General features: G+C 37.3%; 2 protein-coding genes across 3 annotated transcripts; both read left to right on the top strand.

The window, feature by feature from the left end:
- The first annotated feature begins 847 nt into the window (after positions 1 to 847).
- Positions 848 to 8,957, top strand: LOC140614900 (olfactory receptor 52H1-like). The gene has a single exon (XM_072794320.1). The coding sequence runs from the start codon at positions 7,944 to 7,946 to the stop codon at positions 8,889 to 8,891; it is 948 nt and encodes a 315-aa protein (XP_072650421.1). The 5' UTR covers positions 848 to 7,943; the 3' UTR covers positions 8,892 to 8,957.
- Positions 8,958 to 9,055: 98 nt separating this feature from the next.
- LOC140614899 (olfactory receptor 52D1-like) lies at positions 9,056 to 25,169 on the top strand. 2 transcript variants are annotated; one of them, XM_072794319.1, is made up of 4 exons: positions 9,056 to 10,169; positions 11,498 to 11,652; positions 16,837 to 16,982; positions 17,912 to 25,169. In XM_072794319.1, the coding sequence occupies exon 4, from the start codon at positions 21,431 to 21,433 to the stop codon at positions 22,379 to 22,381; it is 951 nt and encodes a 316-aa protein (XP_072650420.1). In that variant the 5' UTR covers positions 9,056 to 10,169; positions 11,498 to 11,652; positions 16,837 to 16,982; positions 17,912 to 21,430; the 3' UTR covers positions 22,382 to 25,169. The 2 variants fall into 2 exon arrangements, with proteins under 2 accessions (XP_072650420.1, XP_072650419.1); XM_072794318.1 differs by lacking the exon at positions 9,056 to 10,169 and having other exon boundaries at positions 10,176 to 11,652.
- The last annotated feature ends 1,098 nt before the right edge of the window (positions 25,170 to 26,267 follow it).

Raw genomic sequence — 26,267 nt, 5'->3', positions numbered from 1 at the left:
TTCTTCTTTCAATTAAGCATTTTTAAACAATTAAGCATTACATCACATCTGTGTTTAATTGCTCATCTCTTTTTATACATGCAGAAACTTATTTCTAGAACAGTTAAAGCATTTTGTTAGAGTACAAAAAGAGGAATGAGTAGAACAGGGATAAATTCCAGATGTTTAGCCACTAGACATTGAAAGTAGTGGGAAGTTGTACATAGTGTTCTGTTGGAAGGATGAGATTGTACCCTGGCTGGCTAGCTATGATTTTTAGATTTGCATGTGCTTTGTGTTTTGCCTTAAACAAATAGATTAGTAGCCTGTAGTCTAAAAAAATTGAATGAACACAAAGTTAGTGATGATTCTACACTGAGGGGAGTTGGACAGAACTACCAAGCAAGACTAAGCATTGGGGTAGGTATCTAAGAAGAGAAGCCTCTTCACACCTGGAAAGATGCTGCCTCAGTGAGAATTATCCCCAGAGTTTTTTTATACAAGGTTAGAAGCAGATACATTTCAGTCCAATAGATATTTATTGATTTTCCTCTATGAAGTACTCTCAGCTAGGGATTCAGAGGAAAATGAAACAGTCTCTACACAAGAAGTATTAGGAGTTCTATATTGGACTAACACATAGTAAAATGACTCTTGACAGACTTTCTTTTTTTATTTTTTATTTTTATTTATTTATTTTTTAATAAATTTATTTTTTATTGGTGTTCAATTTACCAACATACAGAATAACACCCAGTGCTCATCCCGTCAAGTGCCCCCCTCAGTGCCCGTCACCCAGTCACCCCCACCCCCCGCCCTCCTCCCCTTCAACCATCCCTAGTTCGTTTCCCAGAGCTAGGAGTCTTTATCAAATTACTGATCAAGCTAGATCATGACCCCGCTGAGGCTCAGGTATGCTATCATCATGAATTCCAAAATTTCCAAGCCACCACTAATATGAGCAGAAGTGTAAGTTTCTAAAGCTGGGAAAGTATTAATTTGACTGAATCCTTCTTCGTGTCCCAGACTGACTTGGAGCCTTGGGACCGGAGGCCTACAGGTCCCCTGGGTTCAGAGGCTTTCTGTTCTAATTTGTCTCTAGTCCTGGGAGATGACAAGAGAAGTACATTGGCAATCCTCTTTTCCAGGCTTTGTGTTGATTCTGCCCTACAGTAAGCATGATCTTATATGTCTGTTCCTATGTCCCTGTGTCTGTCCTTACTAACTCTGGCACTGCTTCTTTTGTTCTTTGCTCTGTTTTTCATCTGCTGTGCTTCTGCACTCTCTGATTATCGCCTTGCCTTTGCAAAGCAGTTCTGAGACCAGGATCTGCAAGGTGTAAGCCCATGGTGAGCAATGCAGAACTATGAGGAAGTAATGGAGTAGAGCCAATTAGAAAAGGCTCTACTAGAGCTGGTGAAGAGGAAAGAGACAGATGGGGAAAGAAGGAGCTCCAAGAGGAGAGGGCAAGATTAGAATTCTACATATAGATTATAGAGCTGCCGCTCATGCTAAAAAATGGTATGAAATAGAGGTGTCTATTAGGAGCTTTATTCTGAGCTCCTCCCATTTATTTCCCTAAAATATTTCTAGGCTTTTCTAAAGGTCAAAATTTATAATGCTACGGATGTAAAAATAAATAAATAAATAAATAAATAAATAAATAAATAAATAAATAAGTAGTCATGATAGACTTAGAACTGACCATTTCGGACTGGGTCCAGACACCTCGAGATTGAAATTTCATACACCATCTCAGAGACTTTTAGGTTATCTTATATGTGTAAACATCAGTTTGTATTTGTGAGTACATTTACGAATGAGTGTCCTATTGTTTTTGGGGGATCATAGGGGTAAGCACTCAGATGTCCACCTACCCTAGACACCACAGAGGGACACAAACACAAAACAGATTTGAACAGTTACTTTTTGGATTGGATCTTAAAATAGTCCTTCTTGTAACCCATGGGCCAACCTTGGATATCCCTTTCTCTAAAATAGGGCAGAAGAAAGATATTCACATAGACAAACTTAGCATAAAAAAGAGAAATAAAGTCAAGGTTTGGATTATAATACCTCATGATCAAGATATTACCGAAAGTCCTGTCCTGTGTTTAGTTTAGTGCTAGAGGAGATGGAGCTTGTAGAGACATTGGATGTGTTATTGCAATATTCCTAGCCTTAGGAGACAGAAGAAAAATGCTCCTCAGTCAATCAGAGACCAGTAAATAAGGTGGTAGTAGAATACTTGCTAAAATGCAAAATCTTATTCAGGAACCTGTAATCAAAGGGACTGTGATCAAAGAGTACTAGTGCTAGGAGATTAAAGAGAATGTATAGTTAGTGATACCTGAGAAGTTCCAAGAAGGCAAACGTAAAGCCCACAGACCTTTTTCTGTATCTAGAACTTTGAAGGTAGGTGAGGAAGGTGTACTAATTTCCCACATCTAGCTGAGTCCTTCCTCCCAGACCATCTTTCATCACTGTGCAGTGTTTGTGGATTCATTCCATAGGTTTGTTTGGTGGGAGCCTTCATCCAGTTTGGAAATATTTAAATAAGGGAAGCAAGTTTTCATGCTTTTCTAGATCTTTAGTTTTCCAAGTTTTATGTGGAGGAGCCTACTTTATATTGTTGTGGTAGGCTGAGAGGACATAAGACTGAGGGAATGGTGAATAAATGAGAGGATATTCACAACACTATTTGAATGATCAAGTTAATTAGTATGAAGTCCACTGGTCTCTCTGGCACTCATTTATTCAAGAACCTATTGAACACTCTGTGACACATTCTGTTCTAGGGATAGAACAGTGAAATAAGCAGACGTGATATATATCCTCTTAAACTTTATCACTTATTAAATGAGAAAGCTAAGTAAAATAAAATAAAATAAAATAAAATAAAATAAAATAAAATAAAATAAAATAAAAATAGTGTGATAAGTGCTCTGATTGGATAATGTGGAGTGCCAGGAGTATACCTGGGGCATTACCTAATTTGGATATTGTTCAGGAAAGCTTGTTTTGTGCTATAGATGAGAGAAAGTTTGCTAGAGAAAGAAAGAAAATGGACGAAGCTGAAGAAACTTTCAAGACCAAATGTAGGTGGAAAAGAAATCAGACAAGAATATTCCTCAAAGCTGAAATTTAAATTGGGGTGACACACTCAGTGGACTAAAGTTATCTCATGTTTGACATGGAAGAAGGCTTTATGGCCTCTTCTACTTTGATATTCTCTTCTGGGATCTAGTGTTAGGTAATATTTGTTTCTGACTGAACAAGAAAAATTATTGAAAGTCTTTAAAGTCTTTAAAGCATTGAGGAACTACATGGGTGTCAGTAATGCCATGGTGTTAGGTATAAAACCATGAGTTTTATGCAAATTCTTCAGTTATGAGATTATGCAGCAAGAGATATACAGGTGTGGATACTACTCATAGGATCAGATAATGTGTCTTCAAATTAATGTCTATTTGCTTACCTTAGTTGATAGTAAACAAATGGGCATATTTTAAATAATCTTAAAATTATTCTCTAAAATCAGGAGACAAAGTAGAAGCCAAGGAAACAAAATAAAACAGGGCAAACTTGACTTGAAGTTCATAGATATGGAAGAATTTGCTGGTGTTTCAGCAACTTCATCACTCCTCTTTCCATCACCCCTCTATTGACTGATAAGTCCTATCAATTCTGTCTCCTCATCTTTCTGAAGACAATCTCTTCTGTTACAGTAATGCAGGCTGCCATTTTTTACCTCACTTCAGTCATGATCATACTCAGTCCCTTGTTTACAGAATGGGTTCCTAGTTCATCTGGGTACATATTAGGACTTACAAGTAATGTTCAAATAAAGGAATATATTTAGGTTTCACAAAATAGTTTAACTAGCTTTTAAAATAAACTTAGAACATTTTCGGGCTTCCTATATGCTCAGAAATCAGTTGTATCCTACATGAATTACCTGCTCTTTAAATATGAGAAGATATATTTGATGAAATTGTCTAGTTTGGGCACCATTCGGAGGGAGATAGGTCTCTGATAACCTTTTTATTTTATATAAATTGGTTTACTTAGGTTGTATGATTATTCATCAATCATGTTTGTTTCTGTATATTTTCCCAAGTATCTTAATTTTACTTTAATTGTCAGAGCATTATAAGGGACTTCAAAATACCATTATTGTTTAAAAATATATCTTCTTTGTCATTAGAAAATTTTTTGTCTTTTTTATCTTGATTTTAATCATTATGCTTATGTAATTTACTTGTGACTTTAGAGAATTCTACTGATTACATTTTTTTTTTTACTTTTTTCTCTTTTTAAAGTAATTGATTTCCAATTTTGGATATTTAATATACTTATATTAATTATTCTTATTTCATTGATAATGTGTTTAAAGATTTTTTTCAGAGATTTTATTTATTTATTTACGAGAGACACAGAGACAGAGGTAGAGACACAGGTAGAGGGAGAAGCAAGTTCCATGCAGGGACCCCCGTGTGGGACTTGATCCCAGAGCTCCGGGATCACGCCCTGAGCCAAAGGCAGATGCTCAACCACTGAGCCATCCAGGTGTCCCTTAAAACTAACATTTTGAATCCTAAAGCAACATCTACTAGTTTTCGAAGATTTGCCATTTAGTGAATCTTTGGTGCTGTTCTCTAGTCTGTATCTACCTTTTTGTCTTTCTGCCTTATTTGATATTTCCTGATTATTTACCTAAATATGTTTCTTAAAAACCTCATTCTCATACACATTTCAGGTGCATATACTTTTAATATAAGCTAGAGGTTTTATTGTGATACTGTTTACATATATTCATATATGATGCATATATCTTTTTGATTCATGAGGAATTTTTTAATTGTGAATCCAACTACATTTTCTTCTGCAATAAATAAGAAATAATTTCCAAGCCTTTTGTGGAATTATCCAGTATTTTCTCACCAATCTTGATTCCTCTAATTGCATATAGTATAAAAATTACAACCAATTTTGGAGCTATATATTCTGTCCTTGGGTGTATTTATTCTTGAGCCAGCAAGATACTATGTAGTTTAGTCATGTATTTGATTTATGTGTGTATGCATTTAATAAATGCATTCAAGTTAATCATGTCATTTTATTGTTAATTGATAAATCATATAATCCTTTTTCTTATCATTTAAAATTTTTCTTTACACATTTTTTTGCTATTTAAAAACATTCTGAAATTATGTTACCCTTTAAATATTACCAGCTAACCTTCTCTGTTTTATTCCAGTTTTAGTATGTGTCCTGCAGAAGTAGCACTATTTTGGCATCTTTTGATTCCTATACACATAGCTTTACCTCATTCTTTTTGAAAGCCATATACTATTACATTGTATGAACATACTGTAAATGTTAAAATAATTCCCATATAAAAATTAAACTGATGCTAGCTTTTCAATTTTTATTTTCATATTAAAATTTCTCTCAAATTTCATATTATAAATGTTGCTGCTGTGAATATCTTTTTGCCATTTTAATTTATATAATTGTATCTGTAGATCCTATATTTGGAACTTCTGGGGCAATGGATATGTGCATTTTATGTTTTGATACACATTGTCAAATTAGTATCTAAGAATGTTATATAGTAAATCCTTCTAAAATAGTTATGACAACTCTTACTTCCTCAGACCCTTCACAGGATGTATATTATCAATGATACCATTGATCATTTTAAGTCTTGATTGATAAATAATATACCTCATCATTCATGTTTATATTAAGTTTAATTATTTACGAGACCAAAAATATTCTACATATTGTTACACATTAGAGTTTCTTCTTATATGACCTGGTTATTCATATCCATTGTTACTTTTTCCACTTGATCACAGGGCTTTGCTTTAGGGATCTGTAAGAATACTTTAAATAAATGTTAATGGAATTATATATTTTTCATTTAGATTAGTCTTTAATTGTGGTGCTTTTGTCATGAAATTTATTGTCTCCTGCTTAATTATCATTTCTCTGTAATAGTTTGTTCTTCCAATTTCCATATTTTGTCCTTCTTTCTTCCTTTAGATGTTATCTGGGTGTATATGTGGTAAGGAATATGAGATGTGGGTGAGGTGATTTATAGATGATTTTGTGAATAGGGAACCAAAATCCTGGATCCTGAAACCTAGCTAAGGCTTCTCTATGTGTCTCTGCTATACCTGTATCTATTTTTAAAGAGGTGGACTCCATGTAGATTTAAGCACTGAAGATATTTACTGCTGCCAATGGTCAGCCTTGCCATTTCTTCTTATCTGGGATTATAGTCTTTCCATTTTCTTTTCTTTCTAGTTGGGACAGACTTTACATCATATCTGCCTTTAATTGCTCAGGGAAAATCGGTGCATTTGAGTTAGAATGCAGAGGTCTTGATGAGAGATGATAGCATGTAGGATAGAGCAGTCAATGCGAGGATAGCAATAAGTTGATGTAAGACAGAATGAACACTTACTTGTAACATGATACTTGTTTGGAAGATGAGCAAGATGATTGTGTGTGGAAGAATAGGATTGAGATAATTTCAAGGCTTCTAGACTGAGAAACCATGTTATACTATCATTTGCTGAGTTGGAAAACATTATAGGAGAAACAGATTTGGAGCAATGGAAAGAGAAATAAGATAGTTTGAAATATGCTGAATTGGATGCACCTGTGGTATTTCTAAGCTAGCAGGCATTGAGTAAGTAACTAGTTCCAAACCTGAGGAGAGATAAATATCTGTAAAATTATAAACTTCAGAATCTTCAACATAGGAGACACAAAGTCATGGCATTTGGGGATATCACCCAGATGGAGTTTGTTGACCTAGATAGAGTAGCAGATATAGAGCACTACAGAATAACAACATTCAAGAACAGGTAGAAAGAAAAATGAGAGACTACTGAAGTTGGAGAAGATATTTGTGTGTCATGTCACAAATAGAAGACTTTTGGGAAGAGGGCCCGACTATTTCAATGAAATCTCACAAGAATGAATTGTTACATAGATTAGATAGGGGCAAGAATACTGGGGTATAACTACCCAGAGACTGGGCTGCCCCTGCTGGGATATCTTCTGTGAGAGTTGAGAGGAGGATTATATTCTTTCCTTGAGACCAATCTGACATAGTAAGCTAATGGAGAATGTCTTTTCTTGGAAGATTTTCCAACCTGGGAATATCTGAAGGCAGAGTAAACCACCTAAACCATAGCCTTTAGGGAAGAATATATTTTGTTTCCTCTTTAAGCTGGTGAACTTTGCTACAATACTGATGAGAACCAAGGTAAATGTCCCACTGTGGAGAAAGAGCAGAAAAGAAAAGAGACTGCATGGTCTACTTCAGAGTTAGACCCCTTGAGACTCTACAGTTGTTAGTCCAGTTCACTAGGGCTGGAACTTTACATTGAACTTGTGCCAAATCCCCAACTAGCCATTGTCTCTCCACCTAATAGTATTTTGAGCACCTATTTTCCTAGAAAACTTCCTGGCGAACAGCGCGGGTGCTCAGCATTTTAGCGCCACCTTCAGCCCAGGGTGTGATCCTGGAGACCCAGGTCGAGTTCCGCGGCGGGCTCCCTGCATGGTGCCTGCTTCCCTCTCTCTCTGTGTCTCTCATGAATAAATAAATAAAATCTTAAAAAAAAAAAAAAAAAGAAAATAAAAACAACTTCCTGGGTTCCTGGTAACTAGGCAGGTCTAAAAGTATATGACTGGGGTTATGTGATTTGTATCTCTGGGAAAAATTATTTTGATACCTCTCTTAATATGACTTAAAATTCCAAGTAAAAGTTTAGCAGGTGTTTATTAGCAAAAAAAAGTGACAAATGATAGTCTGTCACTTCACAGAGCTGCAAATAAGTGGATAATACTGAAGTAGGTTCAGAGGTGGACGTCTATAGATCACTAGCAATCAGCCATGAAATTTTTATTTCCAGGCTATGAGGCACATCTAATCCAAGACCATGGTGGCCACATTCAACTTGAGCAGCTTCAATCCGGGCCCATTCATCTTACTGGGAATCCCAGGGCTGGAGGAGTTTCATGTCTGGATTGGGATTCTCTTCTTTATTATCTATCTTGTGGCCCTGGCGGGCAACAGCATCCTTCTCTACCTTATTTCCATGGAGCGTACCCTTCATGAGCCCATGTTCTTTTTCCTCTCCATGCTGGCTGCTACAGATGTCATCCTGTCTAATACATGTGTACCCAAAACATTCAGCATCTTCTGGCTAGGTCCTCAGGAAATTACTTTTCCTGCATGCCTTACTCAGATGTTCTTTCTCCACTACAGCTTTGCTATGGATTCTGCTATTCTGCTGGCTATGGCATTTGATCGCTATGTTGCTATTTGCTTCCCCCTAAGGTATACGAATATTCTCACCCGTCAGATTATTACTAAGATTGTAGTGGCTATTGTCAGCAGGAGCTTTTGTATCATCTTCCCATGTGTCTTCCTATTAAAGAGACTGCCTTTTTGCCGAACACTCTTCATTCCACACACATACTGTGAGCACATAGGCATAGCCCAACTAGCCTGTGCGGATATCTCCATCAACATCTGGTATGGATTAGCTGTACCTATAATGACTGTCACATCAGACTTGATCCTTATTGGCATCTCCTACGGTCTCATCCTTCGTGCCGTCTTTAACCTTCCATCTCGAGATGCCCGCAAGAAAGCCCTCAACACGTGTGGTTCCCATGTTTGTGTCATTCTTATATTCTATACACCAGCCATGTTCTCTGTCCTCACCCACCGTTTTGGTCACAATATTCCTCGCTCTTTCCACATACTGACTGCCAACCTCTATGTAGCCATCCCTCCTGCACTCAATCCAATCATCTATGGGGTGAAGACCAAGCAGATTCGGGAGAAAATCATCTTACCCTTCTTCTCTAAAGGGAATTAGTGACATGAGATGGAGAACTTGGGAAAGAAAACAGGTAACTATATTGACTTTGGAATGTATTTCATTTTTTTTTACAGCTAAAATATCTACAATGGTGATTTCAATACATATGAAGTCCTAAAAATCCTCTATGTGTTGGAGGAATCAATAAGACAAGGTAAGGAGGCAGATGTCAAGAAAGGCAACAGAAAAGGTTGAAGAAGATGTGTCTGCCTGCAAAGATAGATCAGAGGGAAATTTCTATTTCATTTTGAGTTAGATTTCCAAGACTTATGGGATAGAATAGTGATCATATATAATGTAGATGAAAAAAGTAGAATATTACTCTTAATTAATAGGTTAAAAGAGATGACCAAAAGGTCTAACAATTTGGGATAGTTTTATTGAATACTTTCCAGATGAGAGTTAAAGCTAATGGCAAATGATTACCTTCTTTTGGAATCATCCAGGATGATTAATCATCCAAAAACATGGTTTTCAAACACCAATGAGTCTCATAACCACCTGGGTAATTTGATATGCTTGCAAAGTCTCAGGTTTTATCCTACTTCCATGAGCCTCTGTGTTCTTTAACAGTTCTCTAGGTGATTCTGACACCTAAGAAATCTTGGATCCTTCCAAATCAGAAAAGTCCTGGTCCTTTTAAATACCCATAGACTTGGTTCTTCTAGTAATTTCCTGGGCTTGGAGTAACATAGCTCTCTTTTATGCTCCCAATAACTGTTTCTTGCTTAGTATTATTGATCCATCTTAAAATTCCACAACTTTAAATCTCATATCATCAAAATACATTATCAATTATCTCTACTTACTATAGTCTTTGAAGGATTTCACTTCTGGCACAATTTTCATCATGATTATTGGGGATTTTAATGAACACAGAGAGGATCCATTAATAACTTGGTGTGATAGACTGTATTCTCTAAAGATAAAGACAGAATACTATATTCCATCTTCCATGCTTTTCTGCAATGTGAACTTGCCATTCCACATTTTGGGTGGAGTCTAATTCTATTTCTCTTGAATCTGGATTAAACAAAGGGGTTCCTTGATAAATAGAATTCAGTGAAAGTGTCATTCTGAGGCTTCTGAGGTTAGGTCACAAAAACCTTTGCAGCTTCCATTTGGGTCTCTTGAAATGCTTTATCTTGGCATGCTCCCTTTTGGAACCCAAATACCAAGCTACAAGTATTTTGACCAGATGGAGAAGCCATGTCTAAATATTCTGCTAAAGGACTTCAGTTGAGATCTCAGTCAACAGTTCACAACAACATGTTGGTAAGTTATCTTAAACAGCCTCTGTAGGCTCAACTGACATCTCTCTTTAATGTATGAGAGACTCAAAGAGAGAACTACTCAACCAATCAAAACCAGGTCATAGAACCAAAAAAGTAATAATTTGCTGTTTTAAGCTAATAAACTTAGGGATGGCTAGTTATGCAGCAATAGAGACATGATGCAGAAAGTGGTAACAGGGAGTGGGGTGTTGGTGTAGTAGCAAAAACCTAAAGCATGTAGCATTAGCTTTGGCATAGTCAGCAAGCAGAAGCTGAAAGGGCCTTGATGAACTGTTAATGGAGGCCTGAAAGACAGTGAGAAAATTATTATTGGAAGCTGGAGAAACAGGTACAAGTGCTATGTAATTATAGGAGGTTTGAAAATATAATAACCTGGAAAGTAGAAGATATACTTAATTAACCGATGCATTTGGCCATGGGGATTGTGAAGCAGAGTATTGAAAATATCAACATTATTTTTATACCACAGATGATTAGGTACAGATAGATGTAAGCTAAAGTGAAATTATTCAGTGTTCAAGCATAACTTAGAGTAAATTTAAAGGAATCATAGTTGGCTAAATGCAAATAAAAAGGAAATCTCCTTCCAGCCTTTCCAAATGACAAAGACTCTCTTTGGAAAAAAAAGAAATGTCTTCAGGGTATAATATTATCTCTAAGACAAGACTGTAAACTCCTTTGCTTAGAGTAGAGAAATATTTAAGGGTATGCCTAATAAATCTTCTCAATTAGACAAAGAAGCTTCCTGGAATCTTAAGGACATTTTCCCAGAGAACCATAACTCTCAGACAAAATCAAACAGGGAGAAAACTGGAAGATATTTGTGGGTAAGATTTCTGTCTAATGGAGTAAAACCTAAAAGATTCGTAGAAGACCACAATTTTTAAGAGAAATGTACGCATGTAAGCACCATCAGCTTGGACCAAAAGGAACGGAATTGGTGCAAAATGAAAAGGGACTTTGGGTCTCCAACTTCATAGGCAGAAAGCAGATGAAGAAAAGTACTCAGATGTAAACATAGGTCACTACTCAATGGGAAGCAAAGATGACAGAATTCAGAGCCAAATACTCAGAGGTTAGACAAAAGCCATGGAGAATCATTCCCAAGGAGCAGGATTGGGTCCTTTTTAAGAAACTGGTGATATTAATCTCTGGCTGGATTTTAGAAACTCTAATGGGCTAGTGACTGTAATACGAATCTCTCAATATTTTACATATAAGGATCAATTGCAGCTATCCATCTCAGCATCACCATGGTGTGTTGGCTGTGTAAATGGAAGATTTCTTTCTCATTTCTTTACTTCACAGGTCTTCAGATTGAAAGGAAGTGCATTCAAGAATCTGTATACAAGAAACTGAATTGAAGGAGCCCTATTCACACTTTGTCCTGATTTAGAGGCTGAGGTCTTAGACTTTGAACTAGTCTTGTAGTGGGAATGAAATATTGGGATCTTAGGGAAGAGGTGAACATATTTTTTGTTTTGTTTTGTTAATATTTTTGTATGTAAAAAAAGATCGGCATTATTATGACCTAGAGTGCAGTGTTGCAAGTGTTATTTTCCAAAGATGGCCAAAACAATATCATGCATCCTATACACTTTGCAATATGGTCTTGCCACTTGTCTAAGAGGTGTGGTGTAATTCTACTCCCTTCTTATCTGGGCTGGCCTTAGTGACTTCCTTGAAAAAAAATGTAATCAATATTACATTTCAGGATATTCAAGGCTGGATTATAAGAACCCTTACATCTTCCTCCTTGGTGTCTCTGGATAGATATTTGCATTTTTGGATGCTCTTCTCTACAACACAGCCACCATACAGTGAGAATCCCAGACCGCATGGAGAGTTCATGTAGTTCACAGTCTAGCTGAGCTACTACTTAATAGCCAGAATTAATTGCATCAATTGCTTAGAGATAACTGCAGATCTATCCAAAACCTGATTGCATGGGCAGCCCCGGAGGCCCAGCAGTTTAGCGCCACCTTCAGCCCAGGGTGTGATCCTGGAGACCTGGTATCAGTCCCTCGTCGGGCTCCCTGCATGGAGCCTGCTTCTCCCCTCTGCATGTGTCTCTGCCTCTCTCTCTCTCTGTGTCTCTCATGAATGAATAAATAAAATCTTAAAAAAAAATCTGATTGCAGCCACGTGAGAGAAAGAGAGAGAAGGAGAAACCCCAAGCAACAACCTGCCCAAATGATCTCAGGAAACCTACAGAATCATGAGATAATAAATTGTTTGAAATCAGTACTTATGGGGGTATTTTGCTATGCAATAATAAATAACTGGAACAACTAGATTCTCAGTACTCTGAATTTTTCTCTAAAGATCTTGACCATCCTACTTCACCTATTTAATTCCTTAGAAACAACTTAGAATTTGTGTTCCCACAAATATATGCAGATTATTAAAAATCTAAATATTAGGCATTCATTTCCTAATCCATCACCTCCTATTTTTCCAATTCACTTTTTCTTGAATCTCAGTCCAATAATCTCTCCACTTCTTCAATTCATTTATAATAAATTCATTTTATTACCTTTTCATATTTCCTCAATCTCTTCTTTTCTCCCCTCCTTCTTAACAGCATTAATTTTATAATTCATTCTTAGAATTTCTGTTGAGTATAAACTATTTCTCTCCTTTAACCTTCTTTCCCTTTGTAACACACTCACTTCACTGTGCTTTTCCAGTAACTTTTTTTCTAAATTGACTGTCCACTCTAGGTCTGCAGCTATGGGATAAAATTGTAAGTATACTGACTCGCCTTATTTTAAACTTACCATTGCTAAAATAAGAATGTTTTTAGTTCTAAAGAGACCACAATAATTTGACAGTGACAGGGAAACATAATTTTACTTAGATAACAGATATAAATTGGAACTTTCCTGGGCAAGCTGGAATATACAGCTTCCTAAGTTTTATAACTCATGGTAATTATATCATATTTCTCTATTTCTTCTCATATTCTTTTTTAAAATTTTGTTTTGAGGTTGTTGAGTTTTTTTAAGTCCTCAGACTCTAAGGTCCTTTGGGGCACATAGCTGTTCCCTAGGCTGTGTGAGTGTCTTGGGCAGTTTTTTGGCTCTATGTGCTGTTTGGCCCCGCCAACTTTCAATAGATGAAGTTATGCCATCTCAATGCCCCAGAGTCTTCCAAGCCTTTCCTGGTCCCAGACAGAGTGCCAAGCACACAACAGTCCTATTTTATTCTGCTAAGGAGCCTTTGAATGAAGTGTTATTACTATCTCCATTATATAGACCAGACAACCAAGGCCCAGAGAGGGTATCACACTGCTCAAATTCACACAGCTAGAAAATGGGGGAGCCGGGATATTAACCCACACAAGCTAGTCTCAAAGTCCATGTTCTTAACCACTAAAACTTAATGCTTGGGGAAGGCCCAGAAAGGGGTATGGATTCAGTTTAAAATGCTATGCACTCTCTTAGTTACTAAATTTAGTTTCCTGGAAAAAATATTTCCTGGCCCCTGGGATATGTGTGTTGGTGGGGGTGCTGTGTAAGCAGATCTCACTAGCTTTCCTTGGCCATTGGGAGTGTCCACCTCCCAGTACCAAAGGTCTACAGGACTGGGTCACTTCCAGTCACTCCTGAAGGCACTGAGGCCGTGGCCATTGGCACCCAAAGATTCCTCACAGATGCAGAACCACGACTGTCACACTACCAGTTAGAAAGCACCTTTGCTGCCTCAGTGTCCATGCCCCTGCCTCATGTCCATGCCCCTGCCCACGGTCTCCTGCAAGCTCCTCTGCTCATTGACAGCCCAAGTGCCCTGTGGGACAGGGGCTGGTGGGTGGTAGGAACCTGCCACCACTTCCAGAAACAGATCAGCGCCTGGGATCCCTGGTGCCTTCACCTGAAGACCAGTGAAGTCATGAGATTTCAGCTATCCAATTGGCTGGCTACTCTCCAAGCTTCTGTATCCAATTTAAGAAACAGGCAGGGCCGGCTGGAATGGAGATTCTTAACCAAGAGTTAATGGATCAGCCTGGATTTGTAAATTAAATGGACCAGGCTAGACTTCTAAACTTCTAAATTAAAAAAAAAATCTGTATATCTATCTATCTATCTATCTATCTATCTATCTATCTATCTATACACAAAATGTGGCCATATTAACATGAAGATTGATTTAGAATATGAGTGCTTGGGGAACAGACCTTCTAGGTTCTCCAGACAAACTATTGAAGTGCCTGGCACAGGGGACTTCTGAATCTTAGCATTGTTATCTGTAAATGGAGATGAAGAAAATACCTTAGTGACGTGCCCAGTACCTGCATTTTCAGAGAACATCTCAGAAAATTCTAGCTATGTCACATTTTGACCACCTTCATCCATTTTTCTTCCACCACCAACCACTGCCAATGATCTAATCTATACTCTGTCCGTGAGCTTGTTTTTTTTTCTTCTATTCCATGTATAAAACAGAGAAAGATCATACGGTATTTGTCTTTCTTGGAGTTATTTCATTTTTCATTATTTCATTTAGCATAATGATCTCTGGTTCCATCCAAGTTGTTGCAAATGATTTGATTTCATTTTTATTGCTAGATAATATTCCATTATATATTTTCCATTAGATATATGTACTATAGATATATGTAGATATGTATATATTTCTTCATCCATTGATCTGTCAATGGACATGTAAGTTGTTTTATTTCTTATGTCCACAAAGTCTTATAGCCATTGACAAATATCAAGTGTAGTTTTTCTCTGTGCAGTGATTCAGGGACCCAGGCTGCTTGTAACTTGCAGTTCAGTGATGACAGTATGGCCCCCTTGTCACTGCAGCATACACACTAGTTCTTAAATATTTTAGCCTAAGATGACATTTGCTACTTCTATTCTAATGTCATTGGCCATAAATAGCCACATGGCCCCCTCTAAAAACATCGGGAACACTTTTATATAGACAAAGGAGAGAGAAACCAGATAGATTTGAGAATCAGAAATCTCTATTACAGAATCCAAAACAATCTTAACTTACTGTGCATCTCTGATCTCATCTACTCCCTGACTTACTTGCTTTTGGCATGCTTGTCTTCTTGAATCTTCTCAACTATACCAAGTATATCCTCTCTCAGAACCTTGATGATCTACCCACTGTCATGGCCTAGGTTTCATGCCATAGCAATTAAATCAGCGTGGTTGTGGGTAGGATTAAGACACCAGCATTTTTTAAAAAGTTCTCAGGAGGTTCCAGTGTACAATGAAGTTTTGGAATAGACTTATGGTGTAATTAATGACTCTATTTTACAGATGAAGAAACTAAGGGCCTGAAAAATTAAACAGCCAATTCAAAATGTCTCAGCTGGTAAATGTCAGACCTGGGATTCAAATCTACATCTCTCTCATTTTAATTTAATTTATTTTCAATAAAATAGATTCTTCTGTGTGGCAGGACTAGATTAAGAGAAATCACTTTTTAAGTTTATACTCGAATCACTTTCTAAAAATCTTGAACCAATTTACACACCAACTTGCATGAAAAAAATCACAGATAAATTATAAATATTATTATGCTCTGAACATGTACTTATGGTTCAATACCCATGAGTTAGATACCTAGGTCTGGAGTGAGGGAGGGTGAAGAAGGATAACTAAGATGTTTGCAGTTCTGTGAGATCTATCTGGTGAGTACAGTTGAAATGAATATGAGTCCACCTTGTCCACTCTTCCTTAGAAAGCTATCTTCCCATGGTTCAGATATACCCTAGTTTTGATAGTTTAAAATGACAATCCAGCCTGGGGAGGAAATGCTTTCATAATTTATAAGAGTCTCTCCTGACATAATCAATCCAACATATACTTTTGCATCTTCCTTCCAGGCTACCTAGATACTTGGCCTGAGTGAGACTTTGATGAGAAATAAATAGAAGTATTTCAAAAGCCCACCATATCATTCCCTCTGTGCATAATAGAAGAATGTATCTTACACTGGACTGTAACTAACAATACTTTTGAATCAATAGCTTATCATCTGATCTAATTAGATAAAGGAAAAAAGACAAAGAATTACCCTAATGAGGATACAAACTGTTAAAGGGAATTAAACACTCAAGCTCCAGGTCAATGTGGAGAAATTCGGAGTAAGCAAAGTGATTATTTTCTTGAGATCATGTAATATGTGGCATTGAATTAAGAACCAAAGGGAGCCATACAAATTCCAACTCAAGGTATACCTCTTCCCAGTCTATCCTCATTCCATGTCATCTCCTTTCTCCCTGAATATCCCTTCACAACCATTTCACACAATTTGGCTACATGTTTTTTGTTGTTGTTTTTTTAAGATTTTATTTATTTATTCATGAGAGACACAGAGAGGGAGAGAGGCAGAGACACAGGCAGAGGGAGAAGCAGGCTTCATGCAAGGAGCCCAATGTGGGACTCGATCCTGGGTCTCCAGGATCATGCCTTGAGGTGAAGGCGGCGCTAAACCGCTGAGCCACCCAGGCTACCCATGTTTGTTTGTTTTTATCTAAGTGCTGGGAAGATATTAACTTACTGTAGGACAGTGATGTCCTTTCTCTTGCCTTAAAATAATGTCCTTCCTTTAAGAGAAGACTCTGATATGATTGGTGTGTCTCCTTAGGGATCTTATTTGCAAATTCACCTCTCTTTAAGCAGCTGGGACCTTTGGTGCTCTGAGCCACACCACAGCCTCTCTAGGTCAAAAAAAAGGTGGAGATAAGAGACACCAAATCATATATCCAGGAGTATGTTACTTGTGCCGAATCAAGATTTCTCCAGTACAGCTGACCATCAAGGCTGGGGTGAGTGTCAAATGGATGAAATTGATAGAAAAAAAGGTTGAGGACAGTTCTGTAAGATTAGGGGGAATGACCAGGAAGATACAGGGAAATGACAAACACACAAAGATATCTATATCCTTGGCCACTCCAGAAGTTATATCAGATTGTCCCCTGACTCCATTATAAGAAGTACAGTTCCTTGAATTCCTCAGGTGTTTGCATAGCCTCAGTGCATATTAAAATGTATTATTGGTAAGTCCTTCTTTTCTTTGCATTTCAGTCCTTCCTGTTGCAATTAGATATTTTAGTCTCTTGCTATTTTCCTTATGGACTCAAGACAAGCCAGGAAGGTAGATCTCTGGGAACAGCCTTTCTTAAAGTAATGATGAATTCAGAATTTCTTAATAATAACTGCATCTTGTTATCACTCACATCAACTTGGCAGGAGTGATCTATCTATCTATCATCTATCTATCTATCTATCTATCTATCTATCTATCTATCATCTATCTATCTATCTATCATCTATTATCTATCATCTATCTATCATCTATCTATCTATCTATCTATCTATCTATCTATCTATCTATCTATCTATCATCTATCTATCTATCCATCCATCTATCCATCTAATTAGAGAGTAAACTTGTTCTTGAATATCTAAAATCATCACAGAGAGCCTAGGGAATCATCAAACTCATCTGATTTTTAACCTCACCAGGGTCCATGTATAGCTGGCACTTTTTCAATCCAATTCTCTAATCCTGTCCAGTAATTTAACATGCAGGAAACTTAGAAGCCCATCAAACCAGGAATCTCTGTTACAGTATCTCCAGGTTCTATTGTCTTTTCCGGGGCAAAATCAGATGACTGTCTTATTGAACAGCCTAATAGAAGTTCTTCCTTTAACTCAAATAAGATACATGTTTTTCTTCTTTACTGTCTCTTAGTAGCAGCACAGAATATACTCATTCCTGTTGTACTGAAGGATCCCAAATACCACAATTGTTTCTTGGTTCAAAAGGGAAATTACTGAGGGGAACTCAATGACATTGTCACATTGATGCGATTGGGATCACTGAAGAGCCATTCCATCTCAGATCTTGTGAGAGTTTACCAAACCCAGCTAACTGAGAAGTGGTCTTGGATATCTCTGAAGATAGTTCTTAATTTAAAAGTGGATGAAATCACAATGCCTTCACCCTTGGATTACAGACTCAAGAAAATCCAGTGTATCTTTCAACATAGGAACTAAATGAAGTTTCCTCTTCTGAGAGGCAAGTACACCATTAGCCCAATGCACTCTTAGATGTGCAAAAGTATGAGAAATGTCTGCATTATAACAAATGCATATTAAATTACAAACTGTATCATGTACTTTATGTGATTTTTTCTAATTCCCTGACAACCTTATGAAGTATCACCTGAATTTTATATTAGGAAACTGAGAACAGAGGGGAATAAGACAAGTAACAAGTAACTGCAATCAGGATGCATTTTGAACCCAGGCATTCTGAATTTAGTCTCTGATCTCGTATTTTGCAGACTACATAAAGAAGGTGACAATCCTAGGAAGTAAGTTGTACAAGAGATGTTTGAAGCATTTGAGGAAGACTCAGATTTGGAGACTTAAGTTTTATTTCCTTTGTGAAGCTTTCTTTGAAAAAGATCTGGCTTATGTATCTTCTTCATAGCATACATCAACATAGCATTTCCACACATATATTGGATATTATTTGATTAATTATGTCTTCTCATTAGCAAGCTTAAAGTATCATGGAGCATGCGTATTCTTACTACTTAATATTATAAAAAACCTAGAAGAGTATCTGGTATTTATTAGACTATCAATAATGTGTTTTTTGACAAAGTAGTAAAATGAAGGAGCAACTTTAGAAATTATATTAAATTCATAAAATTGAAAACTTAGGACACTGAAGAAGAATAGTACTTCTCTGATGTGGATTGTTCACAGATATTGACTTAAGGAAAGGAGAAATTCTCAGACTCAGAGGGTCTGAAATTGAAGATGACTGTCTCAAAAAAGCATAGATTTTCTGCAATTAGAGTTGTACAGGCAACTTCCCCATGATCACTTTTCAAGATAACACATTTGGGAGCCAAGCATCATAAAATTATTGAACTGTTCATGTTTTGTAATTTATTTCCCAAATAGATGACAAGATTATATTCCATTTATTTAACTATTGTTTAAAACCACAGGTATTTCCTGGATAGAAATTAAAAAATATTTATACTTTCCAAGATGAACATTGAAATGTTTATAGTCACTTGTTGTTATAACCTGATTATTGAATTTTTGAGAATATAAAAAATTATAATAGAATTATAATAAATTTTATTTTATGGCTTAAAAAGTTAAGCAAAATAATAATTGTACTAGTAATTAAAAGTTGTAATGACATTATAATCTATGTGATTTATAGCTATAATAATTGTTAGCATGAATAAACTTGCAGTAGCACCTGAGAAATGCATATTGCAATTAATAAAACAAACAAAATTAGTTGGTCTTTAATAATACAGTTGGGTATGAATAGGGGATTGAATAAAGGATATTATTTTTAATTATTATAGAATATTTTATCTTGTCTTAGGTATTTCCACATTCTAAAATTCTTTTGAGGAGAGGACAATTGGATCAACTTAATGTTAATGTCCCTTCTAAAACAGAAGGTCTTTGAGTCCCAAAGACTGGACTTCAATAAGATAAAAATGATGACTTTGACTTCACCCACAAAGATCTCTCAAGGCAAGATGGCTCCAGGAAAAGATGCCTTTCTCACTCTTTTCTTCTTGGCTGTTGGCATAATCTCAATCTATGGCTTAGTCACTCCTAGAAACCTTCCCTTATTTTAACCTACCTGGGAGCCCTGGTTTCTGACTTTCTACTTCCCTTCCCATGGCATGCTTCACTTGGAGACTTCGGGGAGCACAAGCCTCTGTGGTTTCTGGCCTGATTGGTCATATCAGGGCTCATACTTTAAGGCAAACAAAATAGATTCACGCAGGTATGTTTTATAATCCAACTAAATTATGAAGCCAGTCAAGAAAATGATAGAAATTTATTACATAGGTAGATTAGATTAGACTACAAATTATTGAAGAGCTAAATAGGAGCACCTCCTGGAGTATATTGAGTGAAAACAACATGATGGGCATCATAGATATGACAAGAGAAGACCTTGTCTGACCCAAAGGAAAACCATTTTTCAACTCTGGTCACTTACAAAAGTCTGTTAAAAAATTCATTTGCTGTGTTCAATCTTTTATCCATTTACCTGTTAAATGTTATTTATTGGTCTTATGTATATAAGGCATTAATGCCAGTTGTAGAAAAAAATGAGACTCAAATTTCATAGTGTAATGGGGCAAAAGACATACGCATAATCATAGTTTATATTTCCTAAGGACGGTATGCTGAAGATGTATGACTGTCTCTCCACAGCAGCAGAGATCATAGATGAGCTTCATAGAAAGGAAAATATTCATGTGGGTTTTGAATAATATTAAGTAGCAGCTCATCAGGTGAACAATGGGAATAACTATTCTGTGCCCCCAAAAGCAATACATGAAAAAGCATGCAGATACGATAAAGCATGATGTTCGACATTTCAAAACACATATGGCTGGAGCATGAAGTAAGTAGTGGAGTAGGATGGTAAACAATATGAGATAGGTGGGTAAAATCCAGGAGAGCTTTGCTTGCCATGGCAAGATCCTAACAGGAAATGGAACTCACATCTACATTAGGAAAATTCAGGACAGTGTAATACAGAAACTGTTTTCAAAGATGTGATTAAGCATAGAGAAGTCACAAGTGCTTGTGAACTTCCTGCATTAGTGACAGCAAGCACTCTTATAGTCCCTTGGACTAAAGGGACAAGAGGACATGGTTACCAAAGCCAGAGAAGGATATTTACAGAGATAAAACCAGCTTGCAGCAACCCTATCGGGAGAGAGCCAAAAAGAACAAATCCCTGACCTGCCTTTAATCCTCTCTCGGTGTTAACCACCGTCAAATCCAATCAGAAGTGAGAAAGCGAGGGAGTCTCTGGATATGGTCCAGTATTTCAGGACCTACAACATGATGGGAAGTGAAGAAGGGTAGACCAGAGGAGGGTAATACAAGGGATTCTGAAAACACACTAAGGAAGGTTGTCTTTGTATTATTATTGATGATTTTCACATGATAGAGCCCCTCCACAGCAATGTAGAGGCCTCACTGGAAGATGGAAGCCCTAAAAGTAGGCATATTACTTAGAAAGCTGTTTTAATACCCCTACGCAAGAAATGAGGAAGGCATGAATTGGAATAGAATTGGTGGGAATGAAAGAGAGGCAAGAAATTGAATGGATATGTGGGAGGAATAAATTACATCAAGGATGATTCATTTCATTTTCTAAACCACTTTTAGGAAGATAAGGCCTTGTGTTCTCTTCATCATTATGCTTTCTGCATCGGTCACCAATGACACTGCCTTCCATCCCTCCACATTTATTCTACTTGGAATCCCTGGGATGCAAGACCAACACATGTGGGCTGCCATACCCTTCTGCTCCATGTATATCCTTGCTCTGGTTGGCAATGGCACCATCCTCTACATCATCATGACAGATAGAACTCTGCATGAGCCAATGTACCTCTTCCTGTGCCTACTTTCTATCACCGACCTGATTCTCTGTTCTACCACACTGCCCAAAATGCTAACAATCTTCTGGCTCAGGTCCCACATAATTTCCTACCATGGCTGTCTCACACAAATGTTTTTTGTTCACACTATCTTTGCCACAGAGTCAGCAGTTCTACTGGCCATGGCTTTTGACCGCTATGTGGCTATCTGCCGTCCGCTTCATTATACATCCATCCTCAATGCTACAGTGATTGGGAAGATTGGTCTGGCATGTGTGGTCCGTGGTCTTCTCTTTGTCTTCCCCTTTGTTATCCTCATCGAACGCTTACCCTTCTGTGGACATCACATCATCCCCCACACCTACTGTGAGCACATGGGCATTGCCAAGCTGGCTTGTGCCAGCATCAAGCCCAACACCATTTATGGTCTCACTGTGGCACTTTCAGTCACTGGCATGGATGTGGTCCTCATTGCCACCTCCTATGGCCTGATCCTTCGGGCAGTGCTGTGCCTACCCTCCAAGGATGCCCAATTCCGAGCATTTAGCACTTGTGGAGCTCACATTTGTGTGATTCTTGTTTTCTATGTACCTGCCTTTTTTTCCTTTTTCACCCACCGCTTTGGCCACCAAGTACCTCCTCATGTCCACATTGTACTTGCAAATCTCTACCTTCTTGTGCCCCCTGTTCTCAACCCCCTGGTCTATGGCATTAATACCAAACAGATCCGTCTGAGAATATTTGGCTTTTTTATGGGAAGGAGGTAGCTGGACTCTCTATGTACCAGGATCAATGGTAAAAGTTAAAATTAATCTGTCACCTTCTCTAGTACATCTTATCCTTGGACTAAAGGTATCGTGTATTATCTAAAAGTTTTTGAAGTATTTAGAACAACACATTTATACCTGCTAAATCTACAGAATACTATCTTCCTGGAAGGCTATTATGTGGCTTGTTAATGGGTCTGTAGGTTTTGAATCATTGTGGAAAGTGTCAGGAGGCATTATAGTAGTACTTTTGACAGTAAGAGCCAGTAAGTTACTCCATGTACAGAACATCCAGCACTGGAAAGAGGAAAAGTGACCCCAAAATAGGTACTCACTTATAGCTTCAAGATATTGAGAATAACACACACACACACACACACACACACACACACACACACACATATTGATCGATTGATTGCTAGCACTTTCTTAGACCAAGAGTGTTTGCAGTAAGAGTATCAACCCTAGACCAGAGATGGGCTGAGGCAGCCCAGGATACTCTGGATCTGGCATGAGATTTAAACAGATGGAGAGGACTGCTAAGTAACTCTTTCTAAGAAGTCTAAAAGGAGATGTATCAATGGGAAAGCTGTAACATGAGTTTCTCAAAGAATAGCTTCAAAAAATGACCCTTTGTAGGTAATATATTCACTCATGTCTGATGATCTTTGCATTTTCCCCCTGATACTCTCTGAGTGATGAACTTCATCTGTAAATGATTTTGTGGGCTACTATGGAGGTAGTCTGACCTTTAGTTTGCCTCACTTAGCCAACAATGCTTTGTGCGTATACAAATTCCCCAGACACAGAGTTTCCTGCTAATGCTAGCCAGGGAAACTCAGGTTAGTCAGAGTTGAAAAGTATCTTTCACCAAACAGCTGGCCTTCATGCTTTGGCACAGGCTTACCTTCCATAGAATCTGAGGTGTTTGTTTTTAGATACTTTAAAAGGAATGAAAGCAATCAGTCTACCCTCATACACAACACATCAATCTTTTCCTGAGCCACTTTTTCATTGTATATTGTCTTTGATAAGAAACTCTCCATATTCTAAGGCATTTGTGCCACTTTTCAACTTTAGTATCCATATCTATCTTTTTCTAAAGTCTGAGATTCAACTTACACAGACTCTATTTAGTTTGTAATGTGATGTTTGAAGCATAACAGTCATATAAGCAGTGATAAAAATTTTATTGTGCTCTTTTATTGTGCCTTTGAAGTACTTACATTGTACAACCATCAGCACTATATATTTCCAAATATTTCATCACCACAAATAGAAACTCCATAACTATTAAGCAATAACTCCCCATGCCTACCTCTATCTCTAATCTCCTAAAACACAAAAAACAGGCCTTTTGCAAGAACGTTGGAGAGACTGTTCATTTATTTACCCTTGTAGTTGAACATTCATTCAAAAGTATATATTGAATATCAACCATGTACTAGGTACAATAGGTATTGTATTTTTTAGGTTAATAAGACAGTGTGTGATTTCAGGAAATTCATGCTCTAGGGAGAAAGGAAATAAAGTAATACAACAGAATATGGCATTTGCAGTGAAAAGATGTAAAAGATACTATTGGGGGGATCCCTGAGTGGCTCAGCAGTTTAGTGCCTGCCTTCAGCCCAGGGAGTGATCCTGGAGTCCCTGGACTGAGTCTCCCATCGGGCTCTATGCATGGAGCCTGCTTCTTCCTCTTGCCTGTGTCTCTGCCTCTCTCTCTCTGTGTCTCTCATGAATAAATAAATAAGATCTTTAAAAAAAGAGATACTACTAAAGAGGAAAATAAGTACATATTAAGATAATTCTATGTTTTTCTAACAGTGAAATAATCATTAATTTATGATCCATCCTAATACTATGCCTTCTTTCCACTGGGCTGAGGCAAAAAGGTACAACATGTTTGTATCTTGGTTTTAATCTTCTCATGATACACATGTCAAATAACTAAACCATCTCTATAAAAAATTCGATCAAAAAGTAATCATAGGAAAAGACAATTAAGTAACTGTGATAACTATTTCCACTGTTAAAAATTATTAAAACTCACCAATTTAAGACTGGTAAATACAACAAACTATGATAATATAGATTAGTAATAAAGCAAATTAATAAAAGAGAAGAGATCTCAAATTAACCTCGGTTTGTTTTCTTGGCTAGACACTGGACACTTTGTGTCATCACCTGAAAATTAGAACATTTTGGGTGAGCTGTTGCCCTCCAAGAATTGTCTGCTTCTTAAGGTTCCAATGTGTGGATTCCTTAATAATTTTCATTAAAAAAGGGACATTGTTAGCTGGAAACATGTATTCAAGGATCAGTTCCTTGGGGCTTCACTGTTGTGCTGGTTATTAACAAGTACCTGAGAAGTCTCCAGTGAGGATCAGGGTAATCTTTTTTGATGTTGCTAAAATATCTTATCTCCTTTTTTAAGATCATATAGTAGGTGGTAAATAGGTGGCTGCTGAGGGAAGCCGATCCTTATCTGTTGATGATAATCCTAAATAGCTGCAGTCAGTATATCATCTTAACTAGCATTATCAAAATAGAAGAGAATGGAATTCGCAACTGATAATGTGTTAACACACAATTAACTTTTAAAGATTTTTAATATGGGATTGCCCTATTAGTATCATATAAGTATCCTATTAGTAAGAATGAATTATGAAGCCAGCACTTCTATAAACCAATTAATTTTTTAAAACAACCAAATTGGGATCCCTGGGTGGCGCAGCGGTTTGGCGCCTGCCTTTGGCCCGGGACGCGATCCTGGAGACCCGGGATCGAATCCCACATCGGGCTCCCGGTGCATGGAGCCTGCTTCTCCCTCTGCCTGTGTCTCTGCCTCTCTCTCTCTCTCTCTCTGTGACTATCATAAATAAATAAAAAAAAATTAAAACAACCAAATTAACCTTTAAAAAGAAACTTGTCATCTTAAATAAAGGAACAAAGGGTAAAAAAAAAAGAACGAATTATGAACAGTAAAGATATTAATAAATCTTCAAGGTTCTTGTGCCTGTTCCATGATGTATGTTTCTAATACATTTTTTGTGTCTTTAAACATAAAAATGAATATGTTTTATCTAATCTAAAACTTCATCAAGATAAGAAGCTTTTGCACAGCAAAGGATACAGTCAACAAAACTAAAAGACAACCTACAGAATGGGAGAAGATATTTGCAAATGACTTATCAGATAAAGGGCTAGTTTCCAAGATCTATAAAGAACTTCTTAAACTCAACACCAAAGAAACAAACAATCCAATCATGAAATGGGCAAAAGACATGAAGAGAAATCTCACAGAGGAAGACATAGACATGGCCAACATGCACATGAGAAAATGCTCTGCATCACTTGCCATCAGGGAAATACAAATCAAAACCACAATGAGATACCACCTCACACCAGTGCGAATGGGAAAAATTAACAAGGCAGGAAACAACAAATGTTGGAGAGGATGTGGAGAAAGGGGAACCCTCCTGCACTGTTGGTGGGAATCTGAACTGTTGCTGCCACTCTGGAAAACTGTGTGGAGGTTCCTCAAAGAGTTAAAAATAGATCTGCCCTATGACCCAGCAATTGCACTGTTGGGGATTTACCCCAAAGATTCAGATGCAATGAAATGCTGGGACACCTGCACCCCGATGTTTCTAGCAGCAATGTCCACAATAGCCAAACTGTGGAAGGAGCCTCGGTATCCATCGAAAGATGAATGGATAAAGAAGATGTGGTCTATGTATACAATGGAATATTACTCAGCCATTAGAAACGACAAATACCCACCATTTGCTTCAACGTGGATGGAACTGGAAGGTATTAGCTGAGTGAAGTAAGTCAATCGGAGAAGGACAAACAGTGTATGTTCTCATTTATTTGGGGATTA

Source organism: Canis lupus, chromosome 23 (assembly GCF_048164855.1).
Source record: "Canis lupus baileyi chromosome 23, mCanLup2.hap1, whole genome shotgun sequence".
In the NCBI taxonomy this organism is placed as follows: Eukaryota; Metazoa; Chordata; class Mammalia; order Carnivora; family Canidae; genus Canis; species Canis lupus.
Note: the sequence above shows the minus strand (reverse complement) of the source record. Positions and strands in the feature narration are given on the sequence as shown.